Consider the following 17216-nt stretch of genomic DNA (forward strand, 5'->3'; position numbering starts at 1 on the left):
CAGCTTAGAGTTTACATGTCTTTCTCATCCCAGCACCTTCAGTCTCCTTAGGAGAGTACAAGCTTATGTCTGTTGCACACACAGCTTTAGTTTAGGGCAGAAATTAACTGAAGTTCCACAACTTGAGCTTTCTCTGAAGAATTCAGATGAGGATGTTGGGCAATCTGTCACACAGCGGCACTACAATGTGTTTGTCACATTTGTCTTGTTTAACTACTACTCATGACAGAGAATGCCATTTACCAGGTCAAAAACTCGTGATGTTCAGTCTCCATCTTCTCTGTATTTGCTACAAACAGAGCAAGCTTTGAATTTATTTAGAATTTGAAAACTTTTTGATAAATGAAGATGCAGAACTGTATAGGGAGAACAGGGAAGTAATTTCTTAGGGTTGCAACCATCAAGTTGCAGAAAAAAATAGGAAGATTGCAACATGTAAGCATGCAAACCAAAACAGTCTCAGGCAAACTCAAGCACAACATGAAAGGAACATCTGAGCATGACACTTCAAGTTAAAAAAGAACATTTGGTGGCGTGTAGTGTAGTACCACAGAGATGAGAAAGAACATACTGGGATCACATCTAAATTTGCAGGCTTCTAGTCACCTGATATAAGCAGGAGGTAGTTTTAAACACACCCCACTCCACCCCCACCTTAAATTGGGAACACTTGATTCAGTAAGCAGTATTAAATACAATTGCATGCTGCATAAGACTCCAAAAGAATGTCAACCCTTCAATCAAATATATACATTTTTTAATATCTGAAATATTTACATGGTGGAACCTATACACGATCCCAATTGTTAAGAACAGTGTTTTCAAGTGTCCTCTCCAGATACCAACAACTAGTAACTCAAGGTCACAGTTATGTTTTCTGAACAGGTCAACCTGTATCCTTCAGTTAAATACAATACAGAGATACTGGAACACCTTTACTTAATTTGTTTGATATTAAGAATTTTGTTTCAAAAATTAAAAATAACTTTGAGACCGTTTGCTCCCTGGAACACAGTCCTCCTGCAATCAAAACAGCTCACAGCACATTATAGATTTGACTTCTTACCCAGGTATGAGATAAAAAAAATGCAGTTTACAGTACATGTCATCATTTATACCATATCAGTCTATTTATAAAAAAAACATACAAACAAGGCAGGAAAATATTACCCTCTTTTTGTGGACAACAGACTGCATACAGTAGAAAACAAAAGTCAGGGCTAGTTTAACAGTATGGATAAAAACAAGATTTCAGCTTTGTTTGACAACTTATGTTTTAGTTTACATGGTTGGTTGGTTTTTTTTAAGAGACAGTCACATTCAAACAGGGCTTTTTGTTTTGTTTCTAAATACTAAAAAAAAAAGTTTTAAAAAATAGTTTCTTCTTAAAAAAACCATCTGATTATTTTGGAGACAGAAGGGATAGTAGGTAGGGCTAGAATGAAATCGAGCAGAAAAAAACCCCAAAAACCATTAGGTAGCACTTACTGAATTTAGGTCCTGCTCTTGTTTTAACTGAGCAAATAAAAAACTTCCTGTGATTTGCACTTTCTGGGAAAGACAGAATCTGCAAGAGATTAGGTTCCCAGCTTCATTAGTAACTCTTAATGGGCAACAAAGTGCCAAGATTACTACGGGCTCACGTTAGAAAGAGAGGTTTGAAGGAAATCCTTTTCCAGTCAGATGAAGAGATCAAATGACCACACAAAGCTGTTCTGTGAAAACAGCTCAAGACACTTATTTTTAAATTGTATTTTGATCACTTCTTAAATTAAAAAGGGGAAGTATGCTCCCAAAAAAAGACTGATAAACTTGCAGTAAAATCCTTTGTCTTCATCTGTAACTGATATAGTTCCACATTAAGTGCAAATGTTTTGCAAAACAGGGGATTTTTTTTTTTTAATATTTACAAGAATCAGAGTAACATAACAAAATTACCAAAGAGCATGTACAGTAGCTGCAGCTTATAAAACATACTGGTAATTGTACCTCATGTATTATAAAGAGAACCAATGCAGGATTTGATAACTAATTCAGAAGGGTAAAAGGGGCCTCAGAGCAGAGGACAAAAAAATTCACATTTTCTACATAAAAAAATACAGGTCTCAAGTCTCTGAGAACAGAGAAAATTCCAAGTCTCTGAACAATGGGGGGAAAAAAAAGCCCAAAATTGAAATGGAACCCTAGAAGCAAGGAGAGTGCTTTATTTCACTAGGCCAATCTTCTTTGCTTCTGTCTCGTATATCAACAACCTCCACATTTTGACTATGAAAACTTCAGCTTCTTCATCTAGTACCTGTAGGAAATACACATTTCATAGATTATTTTTTAGGTTATGCATTCCAGTTATAAAGACTAATTGTGGACAGATCAGAAAAAAAATGGATATAGCGTAATACAAGTCCTTGAGAGAGGGACCGAATGAACTCTGGTGAGTTTGTGTGTCCAGCCTCAGTGACTGGACCAGGCTCTAACCATATACTTGTATAGTGCAGCTGTTGAGCACTTACAGGAAGAAGCATCAGTAAACTAGTACCCAAAAGTGGTTTGGGAAGAGGCAGAGAAATGGCAGGCTTGGAAATATTGTAAGAACAAAAAATTCACATGTGGTTATCGTCTTTTAAATTAACTCCTAATCTCTGCTCATTTTAATTTGGAACTTCCTTGGATATTTGTTAAATAAACCCTCAAAGGATTTCTCTTCCCTGAACTTATTATACAGGCTTTTCTTGAATCTGTACAAACTTTTAGCGTGCACAGCATCTCTCCAAAGTTCCCCAAGTCACCTACTAGTCACACCAAAAACAATCTACTATCTTGCACTATGCAAGTGGATCCTATCAACTTGGCGTCCAAGTTTACTTACAGGAAGAGAGCAGATTAGTTTTTATTCACCTTTCAGTGTATGAAAACATGGTGGGACAGTAGCATTATTTCATACTGTTTCTCTCTTCCAACACCAGGCAAAAAAGAGCTTTTACTTTTTTACAGAAAATCACCTTTTGCTCATTAATTAGGAAAAGACCCACTGAACCACTAACAAAAATCTATTCATAAGAATGAGAAGGAATAAAAGTTTTTATTTCTGACATAGTTCTGTTATTGTTGATTTTGACATCTACTACTAGGGACAAAAAATTTTTGTTCCACATTTCTGAGAAGTTCTGAAGAGGGGTCAGTAATTTGTACCCAAGTGTTGTAACAGCAAAATAATGTCTGTGCTAGCACAATGTGCTTAATTATTTCTAACACATGTTTTCTGTTATGGACTCTTGCTATTTTGCATAATTGACTTTTAGCTTCAGTAAAATGTAGAAGGTATATCAGTTACAGAATGTCTGCTTACCATGGCAACATCATCCAGTATGCTCTGAGGTGAGCTGTGAGCCATAACCTGAAAGAAACAAATGTTTTTAGATGGAAAACTTAGAATAAACCCTATACATATTTTTGGACAAAATCCAGCTATGTCCAAGGAATTCTGAAAGCTTTGCACGTTCAAGAAGTATTTGCAGTTCATCAGGTTCCAGTAACAGTCATGGCAAAAATTAGCATTAAACTGCATCGGAATCCATCATAGTGAGTCCTAGTTTATGGCCAACTAACGAGGAACAAGTTCCAGGAAGCTCCAGAGATTCACATGTCCTGTATTTGCCAGCTATTCTTATACCTCCAATTATGTTTTCTTAATTTAAAGAAAAAAACTCCCCTCCTTCAACAATAAGCTGCAAGTGGAAGACAAAGGCAAAATTCTCCCTGTAACACTCCTCCTAACTGGATTTCTCATCTACCTGTTAAGTATTTAATTTTTTTTTTCCAGAACCAAGTAAATTGTATTTCAAGACCATAGAGTTCCATTTATTTACATATATATGCACCCCATATATAATGTAAGCGTGGAAAACATTCAACTTCTCCTTTTGACTTTCTGCTAATCAACTGTGTCACAAAACTCTCAGGACTTGCTTTGCCTCTCATATGGTAGCCCCAAGACAAACCAAGACAAGCCATTATAAACACGAGTACAGGAGTCACTGTTACATTTTAAATAGGGAGGAAAGCCCTAACTTCACAGAGAACACAGAAAACACAAACCTTAGAGCAAACAAAGTCAACTAGTGTGGCTTCTTCTTCACCAATATATTCTATTATTTTCTTATTAATCCATGGTCTAATTCGACGTTCCATTAGCGTCTGGAAAAAAACCACAAAACCAAAATTAATAATTACTTTAAGCTTCACTCTGTTGTGAGAACTGTCCAATAGGTATCTAGAAGACTCAATCAGCTATTTAGCAGAAGATACATTTTGCTATCAATGACACAACCCTTAGAGATTTGGCATATGCAAGTATTGCTGAGAGCCACTCAAACATTTTACAGTCTTTTTTCCTCCTTCCATAAAACTGCTTGATAATTTGTAGTGGCAGTTCAAGGGAAACCCAAAAAAAAGCAGCCATACTTCAGAATAAGGACTATGTATGAACAATAACTAGAGGACTCAAGTTTGACTCCACTTGATGATGATACTCCAATCCACTGTGGTCCCAGTAATCTTGCTTTTCTATTCAATTATAATGTCTATTTGGAAAAATTAAGCTGTTTTTAAAATGATTAAATGAATCAACTTACTGAATCCACAATCGACCAGTCAAGAGGATAAGCAAAGAGCTCTGGTTTTGCTGTGGGTATCTTCTCAATGAGACTCTTAATGTGCTTGCGCTTTTCTTCTGTATTGACACTGCCTTTGATATTGCTTTTATCTTCTTCTCCATAATCCAGGGGAACGAGTTTCCTTTTCCGGGGCACATCGTCACTGTCTTCATCATCAAATTTATTGAAAACACTATCCACAGCAAGTTTCTTCCTTTTTACAGCATTGGGCTGATTAGGACTGTTGCAGGCACCTATAACCCAAAAGGCAGAGTAATGTATTCATCAACTGCAACTAGTTTGCTCTTCCCTCATTACTTGAGGAATATTGCTTTATATGCTACATAAACATCTGTGAATGCCTGGCACTGGCTTTTCATCTCTCAAACTCTGTTACAAAAGAGCCAAAAGAAGTAAAGATATTTAATGGAGTGTGTTCATGACTGACCCATGTGAAAAATAGGGTCTTTTTCTCTGCCCTGAAACCAATTAGCACTGTCTCTGAGGGAAGACCATAGTCAAGCCCCAGCCTCAGCAAAGGCAGAGCAGAGAGTGAAAGGCTGCAATGTGTAAGAAAAGCGTTCATCAGCCTAAGACCATACAGTCTCTCGTCATTCGAAATATAACAGTGTGAGCTCAAAGTGCAGCCCAGCATAACTTAATCAAAATAGTAAATAATAAACACATAAACCTTCTAGAATACAGATGTTTTTAGTTCTGCTGCTCACAAATAATTTTTTTAAAACAGCAGGAAATTTCTACAGTACTAAGGAATTCTAGGCTCAAATTTCACCCACAACTGTCATCAGTTTATTGTTATATTCTAACAGGAAGAAAAAAAATCTGATTTTATTTTTCTTTAAAAGGGTCTTAAATAAACATAAGAACTACCTAGGTCTTAAATTTAACATATACTTACACCAATGAAAAGCAGCTATGAGTTTCAAATATATATTTGCAGATATATTAAGGTGGAAAGGCATGTGAAAATAACCAATCCCAGCTCAGAATATTTCTACAAAAATTGGCCCTTGAACACGCCTAAACTTCCCTCCTTTTTTGTCCTGGAGGTTTTGGACGAAGAGAGCTCTATAAAATGTTATCTTCTGGATAGGTCAACTCAAGCACAGTATCTGGATAACAACTACTTAATATATCAAACCATTCTACATATTTGGAAAATCAGGTGGCTACTCAGTTTCACAATTTTTATTTTGATCCCATAAGGAAGATTGACATAAAACTTAAACTTGCCCAATTTGAGGCTGAGTCCAATTTTGGGCCGATGCTCCTCCAGTTGCTGTTGTTCAGGTGAATTTTCATGAGGGATAATAATGCCACAGGGAGATTCATCACCAGGTGTGTTAGGAGTTGCATTTCCACTAGCTGAAGAGACAGATGGAGCAGAACTGATAGGTCGTAAAGTTGGTTTAAGGCAGGGCTTTTGTTCAGGCTCCTCCTCCTCTTCCTCTGGCTCTTCTCGTTTTTCTTCTTTTTCTGCCTTGTCTTCCTCTTCCTCCTCAGATTCTGGCTCTTGTTTTATTTGTGGCTGCCTACGCCGCTCAGCCTCCTGCTCCATCTACAATGAAACAGACAATTAGCAAAAACAGAAGCTCTCTCAAAACCAGTACTGTTTGAAAAGAATCTAAAGATCCTCCTCTTTAGAAGGCTGTTAGTCAAGAAAAAGAACCATAACTACTGGCATTCTTATAAGGAATCCTGATTAATTCAAATTTGTTTTCAACTCCATCAAATCTGGATGTGGATCTGGAAAGTTTTTTTGTTGTCATTGTTCCTACTGCCTATCTGGACTTCTTTATAAGAAAAAGCAAATAGAGATAATAGTAAATATCAGGTCTCTTACAGCAATTTGGCTTAATACAACCAGAATACAAAGGACTCGTTTTCCTGTCAGACCAACAGCAACTCACCCTCTGGAGTTCTGCATCTGGATCTGGATGTCCTTCAGCCAGAAGACGCTGCCTAATTTCTTCTAATTCTTCCTTTTCCCTTTTCCTATCTCGTTCATCTGCTTCCATCTCCTTCTCCCTGTCTCTTAGCCTCTTCTGAAGAGCACTACCCCTATAAAAGATACATATTTTTTATTGAGACAACATTTCAATGAGGGGCTTGTACCACAATACAAGAAAAACTTCATGCAGATATATCCGCCACTACATGAAAGTAAGATTCATAAGGGCACCTGGCATCCTGTTTTTTGTAACATTAGAATCTTAAGATACAAGGTCTCAACCTTACTGCAGAGAATCTACCCCACCACATTAAACAGAAGTAGAGCATGCGGCTGCTGATCTCTTTAGAGAAAGAATCAAGTTTCATAGGTATTTGGCCAGAACCACTTCTGCCAATTTAGTTTTATGCAAATGTTAGTTAGTCCCATGCTGAAGGATGTTCCCAATCATTTACATTAACCAGCTGGTTCTTCATATTATTTACAGCTTCTTTGCCGTGAATTATTTAGAAGCATGCTTGTTCCCTTCTCCCTGCTCCCCATAACTTATTTTGACATTATACTGACCTCTGCCCTGCCTCACAAAAATAAAGTCATGGGAATGAGCAGTTACTCCCAAACATTAACCAGCAGAAGTAAGGAGCTTCCCTTTTCACTCTGCCACTTATGAAGTGACACAAAAATAATTAGGAAATGATTGCCACATTAACCTTACAGTGCCACATTACCAGGCAAATATAAACTCCATAAGCCCCTGCCAACAAACCCTACAACTGTGTTTTAAAGTAAAAATGGACATATTTTTGTTAGGAATACAAAGACATACCTGTAGTATTTTGGATCATCTCTGTCATCATCATAATCTTCTAAGAATTCTTTCAACCGTTTGGCTTCTTTTGCCTGCAAGGAATTGAAACATAAATAAGGATTTCTGGTTTCCTTTCCAGGAGTTTAAAATTTATTAATGTTATTAGCAAGTTAATTGTAGATCTACTCTGCTTTAAACTAAAATACAGAGTTTTCCAAACAGAAAGCAGAAAATTTTGGTATTGCATCCAGAGGGTCCACTGGTATCGTGTCACCGATATATAGATATATATACACACACACATATACATCCCCACCCACATATATGTATACTTATTTCGTTTATTTTGTTTTGCATTACAGATTAAGAAGATCAAAAGTTCCTTTTCTTCAAATCCTTTAAGTCTGCTACTGAGTATTTTAACATGGCAGCCTAACTGTATTTTATAAGTACTGCTTTGTTTCAAGAGCTTTTTTAAGACAGTCATGCACAGAAACAAATTTGATGGGTGCTCCTAGGATAAGCACCCTCCTGTTGTGGTACTGAAACAAAACATGTGGCATCAAGGTACAGGCTTACGTGGTATTAACGTGCAGGCGAGGGAGAAAGAGAGGAGACTCGCCCCGCTGTAGGGGACAAGGGAGAAAGTGTCTCCTCTCTTTCTACCCCTCTGATAAAAGGGGCAAAATTCTCAGTTTGTTTAGGGAAATTAAATTAGGACCTTCTAACCTGTATTTAAGCAATATCCTTAAACCAACAAGAATATATTTCTATGCTAATGACTTTGAGAAACAGATTATGATTATGGCTGTAATTTCAGCACAAAATGAAACACTGTTTTCTACAACTGCAATCCACAGCCAGCATGCAGGAGGATTTGGAATGGAAAATATCATTGAGCCAATTTCAAACATTTTGTCCCCTGCTCATGCATTTAGAGGGAAAATGTGGATTCCACATGAAACAATGTATTTTATAATCCTCTTTCCCCTGGGTGTTTCTTTGCACATAAGGCTTTGAAGCAATTTCTAACCCACTCCCTACTACCTCAACATCTCTCCTCTGGGAATCTATGAAGTGAAATAACACTCCTAAAACCTAAAATAACTTTTTTATGCTTTAGCCCAAAATGATGAGATTACAGAATTATCTATCTTCCAAAGGTGTCTTTTCCAATAAACCTTCCAAGTGTTACATTGGTAACTGATAATTTCACAACTAATGAACTAAGGACAGGCATTTATTAAGTGCAGAGATACATTAAAGAATATGCATCGTAGCACATAAAAGGTTTGGGCACATGAGGAGGTTGGAAGTTAAAAAACCAGGCTTAGTTCTACCTAAATGACATAGAACACACAGTAGGTTTTGTCACAAATCTGACAGAAGTTACAGATGTAATAGTATGCGATGATGGACCACAGTATTTTGCAGCTGCCTACTTCTCATGCTTATGCCTTCATTAGACCAAACCACTAGGCTGTGTTTTTCAGACTAAGTAGTACTCCCACTTACTAGACATCTTCTGCTTCAAGTCTATTAACTGGGGGGGGGGGGGGGGGGGGGGGGTGTTTGTATAAAAACACACGCAGACTTTATACAAAATGAGAGCTCTATTACTATCCATAATTGTAACAGCAGAATATTCCATTCTAAATGGGACCAAGAGAACAAGGCAAGGAAAATTACAAGTCCTACTACGTCTTACCATTTCCCGTCTTCTTTCTTCTTCCCTCTCAGCCTCTTTTTCATATTCTCGACTTTTTTTTCGTTCTCTGATTTCCCAGTTTTTAAGACGCTGCAACAGAAGAAAATACACTTAAATCCTCAAGAACATTAAGAACAGCAGTACTACTTCAAAGTTAGTTTGAATTGTTGTTTAAAATAACTGTACTAGTAATAATTTGCATATTTTTTATTCAAAACGCCCGAATAAAAAGTCTGTTTTGACAGTGGCAAACATATTTTGCCCCAGCTCATGTACTCAAAAGCTAAAAAATGTATTTAGGAAAAGAAGAATGATGTATTTTATACTAGAGGACTTGTTATCAAGTCTCAAAAGACTTTTTTTTATTTAAAGAATCTTAAAAATTCCAACCTACCTCTTGATATGCAGCTTCCTTTTCACGCAGTTTCCTCTCCAGTTTTCGTCGTTCGTAGGCGTCTTCTTCATCTTCTTCTCGGTCTCTCTTCTTATCCTTTTCTCTCTCTCTTTCCCGCTCTCTTTCCCGCTCCCGTTCTCTCTCCCGTTCCCTCTCGCGTTCTCGTTCTCTTTCCCTCTCACGTTCTCGTTCTCTTTCCCTGTCTCTGCTTTTTTCTCTGAAGGAAGAAAAAACCCCAAAGTTCAGTAGAGAGCCTCTCCATTCAATCAAATGATTAATAGAGGTTATTTTTCTTCTGCAGTTGTAGAAGATGATTAGCTGGTACAAAAATGGGCATAAAATCAATAATTACTGATGGGTATTCAAAAACCCACTAAAAGTAATTGTTTGAACACTAACCATTAAATAGCAATATTTACAGAAACTAAGAATGAGCATATGGCAATTTCTCATGAGACTGAGTTAGCAGTTCTGCACAGCCAAAATTACCAGAAATAAAGGGTATCCTTAACAAATCTTTTGTGTTCATGTGGCTTACAGACAATTTCAGCACTTCTGATGTGAAAGCAGCACTTGATATATGATATGATTAATTACAGCTTGAATGAGTAATTCCCTTGCTTTTACTAAAAAAAACCCCACAATCCAAACAAAAAACCCAAACCAAACCAACTGAAACAAAACCCCCTGAAATTCAACAAAGGAAATTATAAAACCTGTTTAAGATAAGAAATGCCACAAACATAAGATAATCTTAAGCAGGAATAAAGCTAATAATGAAAAATAGGAGACATTTGAGATAAAACCAGTATGCTTATATCATCTTTGGAGAGTTGCTTACTGCATATTGCAGTTGTTATATTCTTGTGCTGTGGGGGGAAGTCAAGTATTCTCCCAGTTTGGACTTCCTGCTATTACTCTGATCTTCCACAAGGATCATTCTCTTTTGAATGGCAGCTGATCTACTGAACTATATGCATTTAGTAAACAGCACTAAGAAAAAGTGAAATAAATACTAGCTGAAGTACATTTACCTTGATCTGCTCCGATCCTTGCGATCTGAACTCCTTTCACGATCTCTGTCCCGGTCTCTGTCTCGTTCGCGGTCTCTGTCTCGGTCCTTGGTTCGGTCCCGGTCCCTATCTCGCTCCCGTTCACGCTCCCGTTCCTTCTCCTTCTCTCGTTCACGTTCCCTCTCTCTTTCACGCTCCCTCCTTTCTCGTTCACGCTCCCGTTCCCTTTCTCTTTCTCTGCGTTCTTTTTCAATTTCCTGTCTTTCTTTCTCCTTTTTGCCTTTTTCCTCCTCCAGTTTCTAAAAACCAACAAGAGAACTTTCATAGTTAATTTTGTAGTTACACAAACTGGATATTCCCGACGCAACACACAAGGCTGGTAATGGAAATACCAAAACCGCCACTAATTTAAAAACATTAAACAGGGCTTGGTGGGCATTTTTTGGAACTCGTAAGTATGAAATCAAAATGCAGCAATCACAAGACTAAGTTTTGTGCAAAAGCACAGATCTACACAGACCAGCAATCTCCAACCTTAGTAGACTAGGGCTGGTCTTGTATTGTGAGCTGACTAAACTGCACATTCAGTGTGCACTACCAGTCAAGACTCAGGTGGGACTCAAATTCTACTGGCCTTATAAGCCAGTTGGGTACAAGTAAAGTGAACTTCCAGCTGATGAAATTAACTCCATTCAATTAGGAAAATACATTTCAGTGGAATGCTTACTGGGACAGTGAGTTGTTTCCCAAAAAGTCTTGGCACACCAAAACCATCCTAGATGAAAACTTGGGTAAAGAAATATATCCACTTACACAAGGTGCATGTGGTTAAACAGCGAAGAAAACTGTCACTTTTCCCCTTTTCCCTCCCTAAAAAAGGTCTAAGTGTTCATTGGTAAGAACTGGACTCTGCAGAATGGAATCTTAACTTCCACCACTGCAAGATGGAGACAGTTAAAAAAAGGTTGGAAATAGCTCTTTTGAAACACAGAAACTAAAGGTTACCTGCTATAGCTTTACTAAAAATTGTACAAAATTGCCCCTTTTTTCATATAGAAACAGTTCTTATGACCAGAATTCCTATAAGACAATAGAAAATACATCAACAGAACGATAGATAAATCCATCCTTGGAAGCAATTGTTATGTGTTCACTTACAGATGCTGTGCTAGGACATGGACCGCCAACACTGGATTAACCTTGCCTATTAGCTATGTTTCTGGGAGGAAGAGCAAGTACACGGTTCACAAATATACCAAATAACAACCAAATATACCAAGTTTCAACCTGATGGATGCAAGAATACCACTTTTTGAACAAATATTGAGCAGAATAAACAGGTTTATCCCCTTTGGCTCCACGTTTACCATCACTGAAATGAAATTAAAAACTGGAACAATGAAACAGCATTTTCTCTGGTTTGTGTTTTTTTTGTTCTTTTCTTTTAAACAAAGCATTTAAGACAACTTTAAAAAGCAATCTTACCTGATTAGTGTTCTTCTGCCATAGGCACAGGGACCAGAGAACCGACAAAGGATTACAGAAATAAAGCTAATTCACTAGTGATTAATGTATCCAGTGAAACTATGCTGCATTGATAACACAATACAGGCAAACCCATGTTGGATACATTGAAATCACAAAGGAAAAAGGGACTAAAAATGGTAGGAATTGGTAGAAAACTGATGTGAAAAAATAAAACTTAGATCCTATAATACACACTGGGCTGCGAAACTAATTTCTAAGGACCGTATTATCCAGGAGCTTTACAGTGTTAAACCTCAATAGGGTAAAATTTTAAACTAGGTTGTCAACTTTTAAAAACAACTTACCTCAAATTTCATATACTTTTAAAGAAAGTTTACATACTGAAGTGGTTGATACTTACAGGTTATCTTAGATGTTCCAATAGAAATTTCTTTAGTTGAACTCCTGCTTTTTCACCACTCTCAAAAAATTTGTTTATGGTGAGATTTCTCAAGAGAGTGGGTTTCTTTCTTTTATTAAAAATATATTCACAGAAGTGTAAATACACACACACAAGTTTTGGTATATTAAAATCCTTTTCTCAAGTCTACTTCCTTAAAATCCAATTGAAAAAATAAACGAGTGTATTTTGTAATCAAAATCTGACCTCAGTCAACTTCTGTAAACCTAAAAAAAGGGGTAATGGGATGGGAACAGTATCAGATAAATTGAAGTAATGAACAGAAATGAACAGGTAGAAGAATTATAAATCTTACCTTGAGCTCTCTTCAGACTCGTCCGTGCTGTAAATGGACGCCCCCTGCAATGCTGATACCCTGACAGTCTGTCGTTATTGTTTATAAACTCATACCAAAAACATGCAAAGGTTCACTGTGCTCACTAGCCCGCTGCTAAAGATTCAACAGCCCCTTTTAAACATATCCAATATACACAATGATTACTTCCAGTTGATTTTTGATGTTAAGAAATCCAAAACAGCCCCCCAAAAATACAAATTGAGGGCAGTGAAATGCCCAACAGCTTCTGAAACAGTGAAGCTTGTTTTTTGTCTGTTTTGTTTGCAATTTAAAAAAAAGTATTACAGTATTGCTCATTTGCATTTTAGTATCAGTGACAACATGGGGCTTGGAATTGAACACAATTCTACTGAAGTTTCACCACTAACCAGTTTCACATTCAATTGCTGAGCTTCTTTGGTTGACTTTTTCTAGTTTTTTTTTTTCCCCCCAGGTTTCTATCTTGCAAAGCTTTAGTCAAGAGAAAAACTGAAAACATGTACATACAATAACATGTAGTCACCTGTGTTCATACTGATATGTTTGCATGAAAACATGGTACCATCCCCAGTGACTGCATGTGGTAAAGCTGAAACAACATGGGCTCACTTCACCTTGCTGTATCTTCAACATTTTCTTTAATGTTGACGTGGGGGTACTTTGAAAGAAAATGTGTGCTCAAAAGAGCAGCTTGTGGATACTTCCCTAGGCCAAGGACCACTCCAATCTTGTTGGGAAAAAATTAATACCAACTTTAAGCTAAACATTAAAATAAGACCATCACATGCATAGCTGGGCTCTCCGATCCGCAAGTATCACTTTCCAAAACAGAAACATTCACATTTGCACTAGCATTAGTGGAAACTTCTGTAAGTGGGGACCCTGGGGTGGGACTTGATGTGCACAAACATTTCCAAGCCAGTTACCCCTTTGCATATTTTTCTGAGGGGGCATCCATAAGTATAATAAAAAACAGAAACTCATACTTACATCCTATTCCATGTTACTTTCCAAGCTGTGAGTTTCATCTTGCATTAGTCACCATATGATCTCTATCATAATGGTGGGGGTCAATGAATAGATTAGCTTTATGGGAATTTACAGTTCTTCCATGCATCTAAAGTTTGGTAAGTCTGGTAACCACTGACCTAGTTTTAATCTTCCCCCACTCTTAACTTAGAACTATTAAAATAAAAGACTTTAATTTAATTCACGTTTCATCTCTTCAAAAATCTTGGATAATGTTACAAATCTACCTAGAGAAACACACTCAAGTGTATGTCTTATACTGCAGCCCCGTTTAGCCTTCACTTATAAATATATTGACTTAATGTATGTGTAGCAACTTAAGCTGCCTTTATTCATGCTGAAGTGAGAAGAATGAAAAATACCCAGTAGCAATCAAAGTCTTAGCATAAAGATGTCACGGGCCACTTTAACGTGGCAACTGTCTTTTTCTGACTTTTAAAGAGCTACATGTATATTAAACCTAATACAAACATAATTTTAAGTGATAATGCAATGGTACTGCTAAATTTTATAACAGTGGTTTTTTGGATTTCGAAAAAGCCTAATTTGTATCAAGTGCAAAAACAAGAATACTACCTTGTGTGTGTCTCTGAATTTACTGATCTCTCTTGATATCAGGTCTCTTTTGTCTTCCTCCATTTCTATAGCATTTATATCCTCCTAAAAAACAAGGGGGACAGGAGTAAAAGCATTAACAGCCATCTGTACAGACATAGGAGAACAAGAGAAAAGCTGAAGGTTAGAAGTTTTCAACCAGTCTTGCAAGAGAAAAATAAAGTCCTTCTGCAGTACCAAACCTGACAGTCTGATGTTAATGAGTGGAAAAAAAAAAAAATCAGATGGACAAGAGTCACAAATCTGGCAACTAGCAGTAAACATAGTCATTGTCAAAGCCTACAATGTAAACGAACCTTGGTGATGAGTGGATAAGGTATCAGTGGGGCCACTGGAAATCTGCGGAAAATCTGCGGAAAAATCCACGGAGATTTTTTTTTTTAAAAATTGATTGCACACTACTCTGAAAAACAATGTTTTGTATGTTTGTACTACAACGCAATATTGTATTGCTGTGATCTCATTTCTTTGATTCAACAAAGTTACAGAAGAACCTCGCTAATTCTCCCTTTGCTGAACTACTTACAAACACATAGTGATGTCTCATGTTAGTAAGACTTCACTGAGTTACAAGTGTACTACAGGATATTAGTACGCTATGGTAGCATCAGAAACAAGGCTAAGCTACACTTGCCAAAATAAATACGTATATTTGCAGTGGGTATGTCTTGATCTCATTTACTCGCTAATTCGCAGAATTTGGTAGATTGCACCTGCTCTTATAGTTAGTGCGAATTAGCGAGGTTCCCCCGTGCTTGAAATTGAAAACCAGATTCCACTCACTCTCAGCTCCCCACACACATTTTCAACTCCCCCACAGCAGTCATGCCTTCATCCAGAAGAACTAATAGCCCTCTGCTGCTAACACCAGCGGGAGTCATCTCCACACCAAGCCCTTCAGGGGACAACAGCCCCAAAGCTGGGAGTTTCCACACCCCCCTCACCACCCCCACAATATATCTTCATCCACCTTCCCTTTCCCCCCCACCCTCACAGTCTTTCTCTCCCCTCTCCTTTATGGACAAGAGAACAAGAAGCTAGTACCATCTCTTCACTCCCACCTCTATCCACACAGGCCAAAGATGGCAACTTCCAAGTTTCTTGTCTTCCTTCCCAGTATGGAAAGGATGATGGGGTGCAATTTCAACCCACGAGTGCTGCATATTTTAAAAGCGCTCATTTGGCTACTCGACTGGCTCAGATTAGCAAAGTTCTATACGACACAGAGCTAAGAGAATATTGCTCTGTCTCAGGGACATACCCAGCACCCAGCTCTTCATGACTGCAAAGGCCTCTTACAATGTTTAACTACCTGGCATTATTCATGGCCATATAGATGTATATTTACCCACAGGATAATACACATTGTAACAGCACTTGCAACAAAAAAATACAGCTGATAGCATTAAACAGTGACTCATTTGCAAATTGTCATCAAGGAAAACATCTTCTCCCAAAGGGAGGGAGAAGAAAGAAAAACAAATTCTCAGCTCAGCACTTTTATACCTCAGGTTGGCCATGACTAACAATATTGTGGGAAGATAAACTTGCTCCCTGAGGGAGATGTTTCTTGCACCACATTTAAACTCCACAAGCATTTGAAACTGCATCATTGCCTTGGAATAGGTACTTTGCAGAAGACTTAAGTGGGTAAAAATCTCGGTCAAACAATTTTCCAATCTCTTTTATCTTTTTCCAATTCTCTTTCATATAAGGTGCAGAATGGTAAGTGGGAAAGCCCATTTTCCCATGGTTAGAAACTTTGCTGGAAAAGCTAAGTCTGAGTTTGCTTATCCTTGTTCCCCCTTCTCCATTTTGTTTTAATCCATAAAAAGGTCATTCACAGAAGCAGGTCTAACCAGAACATTCATTCCTGCTTAACATGTTTTTTTTTTTCGCATTTCACAAGGATAGGAAAGCTGGCTGACCAAATCCAGCCAAACTGAGATGTGTTTAGAAGTGATTTTGTAAGGCAGGAAGATTACAATGTGCCTTTCATCCCCGAAGGATCCCTTCAAGGACATACACAACTAATGAAGTGCTTCCACATATGAGTTGACAGCTGCAACCAGTTGGATCAAGGCACACTACAAGAATGCATTCAAAAAGCAGAGAGAAGTATTTTGTCAAAAACTACCAAAATCGTGGCATTACAATAGTGCCCTGGCATCTTTCACTGGAAGTGGATGGTATGCAGGAACTCTTTATGGTTGTTTTTTTAAGTTCTTATTGAAAAACCCTATATGCACATACAGATTAAACTGCACTAAATTCAGTATTTCCACCTTCAGAGGGATGAAAGGTCGGTTCAGTCCTGCCCAGATTCAAACCTGTTGTTCCAAGAAGGTAATGTGCTCAAATCCCTAAACCATCCTGAAGGGATGGTGTCTATAACTGACTAGCTTTCCGCTCAAAAAAAAAAAAAAAAAAAGGAATTGCTGCTGACATCAACGCTTGTTGATTTGTTTTCTCATCAGAAGTTTAGGTTTAAAGTATTTGCACAAGGTTTGGCCATTATATAAAGGTGAGTTGAAGAAAAAAAAATCTGTTTTGTCCAAAATCAAAACACATACGTCCTCCTTCTTTTCCTTTTTCTTCTTCCTGGGGTGAGAGTCAGATTCCTGGGAGGGGGCATTGAGCTCGCTGGAATATTCTCGTATTAAGACTTCAATGGCCCCTTTAATTATCTGATCTCTTCTCTTTGTTTCCTCATCCAGTGCTTCATCATCATCATTTGTTGTCTCTGGTCTGGAGTTCTAAG

At 37.6% G+C, this 17216-nt stretch overlaps 1 protein-coding gene across 2 annotated transcripts in view; it reads right to left on the minus strand.

Annotated features, from left to right (window-relative positions):
- Window positions 1-285: 285 nt before the first annotated feature.
- The window catches only part of RBM25 (RNA binding motif protein 25), a 33284-nt gene continuing 16353 nt past the window's right edge, over window positions 286-17216 (minus strand). The window contains exons 7-19 of one of the 2 annotated variants that reach the window (XM_054275266.1): window positions 17029-17211; window positions 14752-14805; window positions 14417-14500; window positions 10569-10846; window positions 9535-9751; window positions 9141-9230; window positions 7451-7524; window positions 6584-6734; window positions 5907-6231; window positions 4632-4906; window positions 4096-4194; window positions 3347-3394; window positions 286-2296 (exon numbers count right to left, since the gene is read on the minus strand). In XM_054275266.1, coding sequence (XP_054131241.1) covers window positions 2204-2296; window positions 3347-3394; window positions 4096-4194; window positions 4632-4906; window positions 5907-6231; window positions 6584-6734; window positions 7451-7524; window positions 9141-9230; window positions 9535-9751; window positions 10569-10846; window positions 14417-14500; window positions 14752-14805; window positions 17029-17211 — 1971 coding nt within the window. In that variant the 3' untranslated portion in view covers window positions 286-2203. The remainder of the gene's footprint in view (window positions 2297-3346; window positions 3395-4095; window positions 4195-4631; window positions 4907-5906; window positions 6232-6583; window positions 6735-7450; window positions 7525-9140; window positions 9231-9534; window positions 9752-10568; window positions 10847-14416; window positions 14501-14751; window positions 14806-17028; window positions 17212-17216) is intronic. The other variant, XM_054275267.1, reaches the window with a different exon arrangement.

This window comes from Melozone crissalis, unplaced genomic scaffold, assembly GCF_028551555.1.
Source record: "Melozone crissalis strain CALT ecotype California unplaced genomic scaffold, PUWL_Pcris_2 ptg000018l_1, whole genome shotgun sequence".
NCBI classification, from domain to species: domain Eukaryota; kingdom Metazoa; phylum Chordata; class Aves; order Passeriformes; family Passerellidae; genus Melozone; species Melozone crissalis.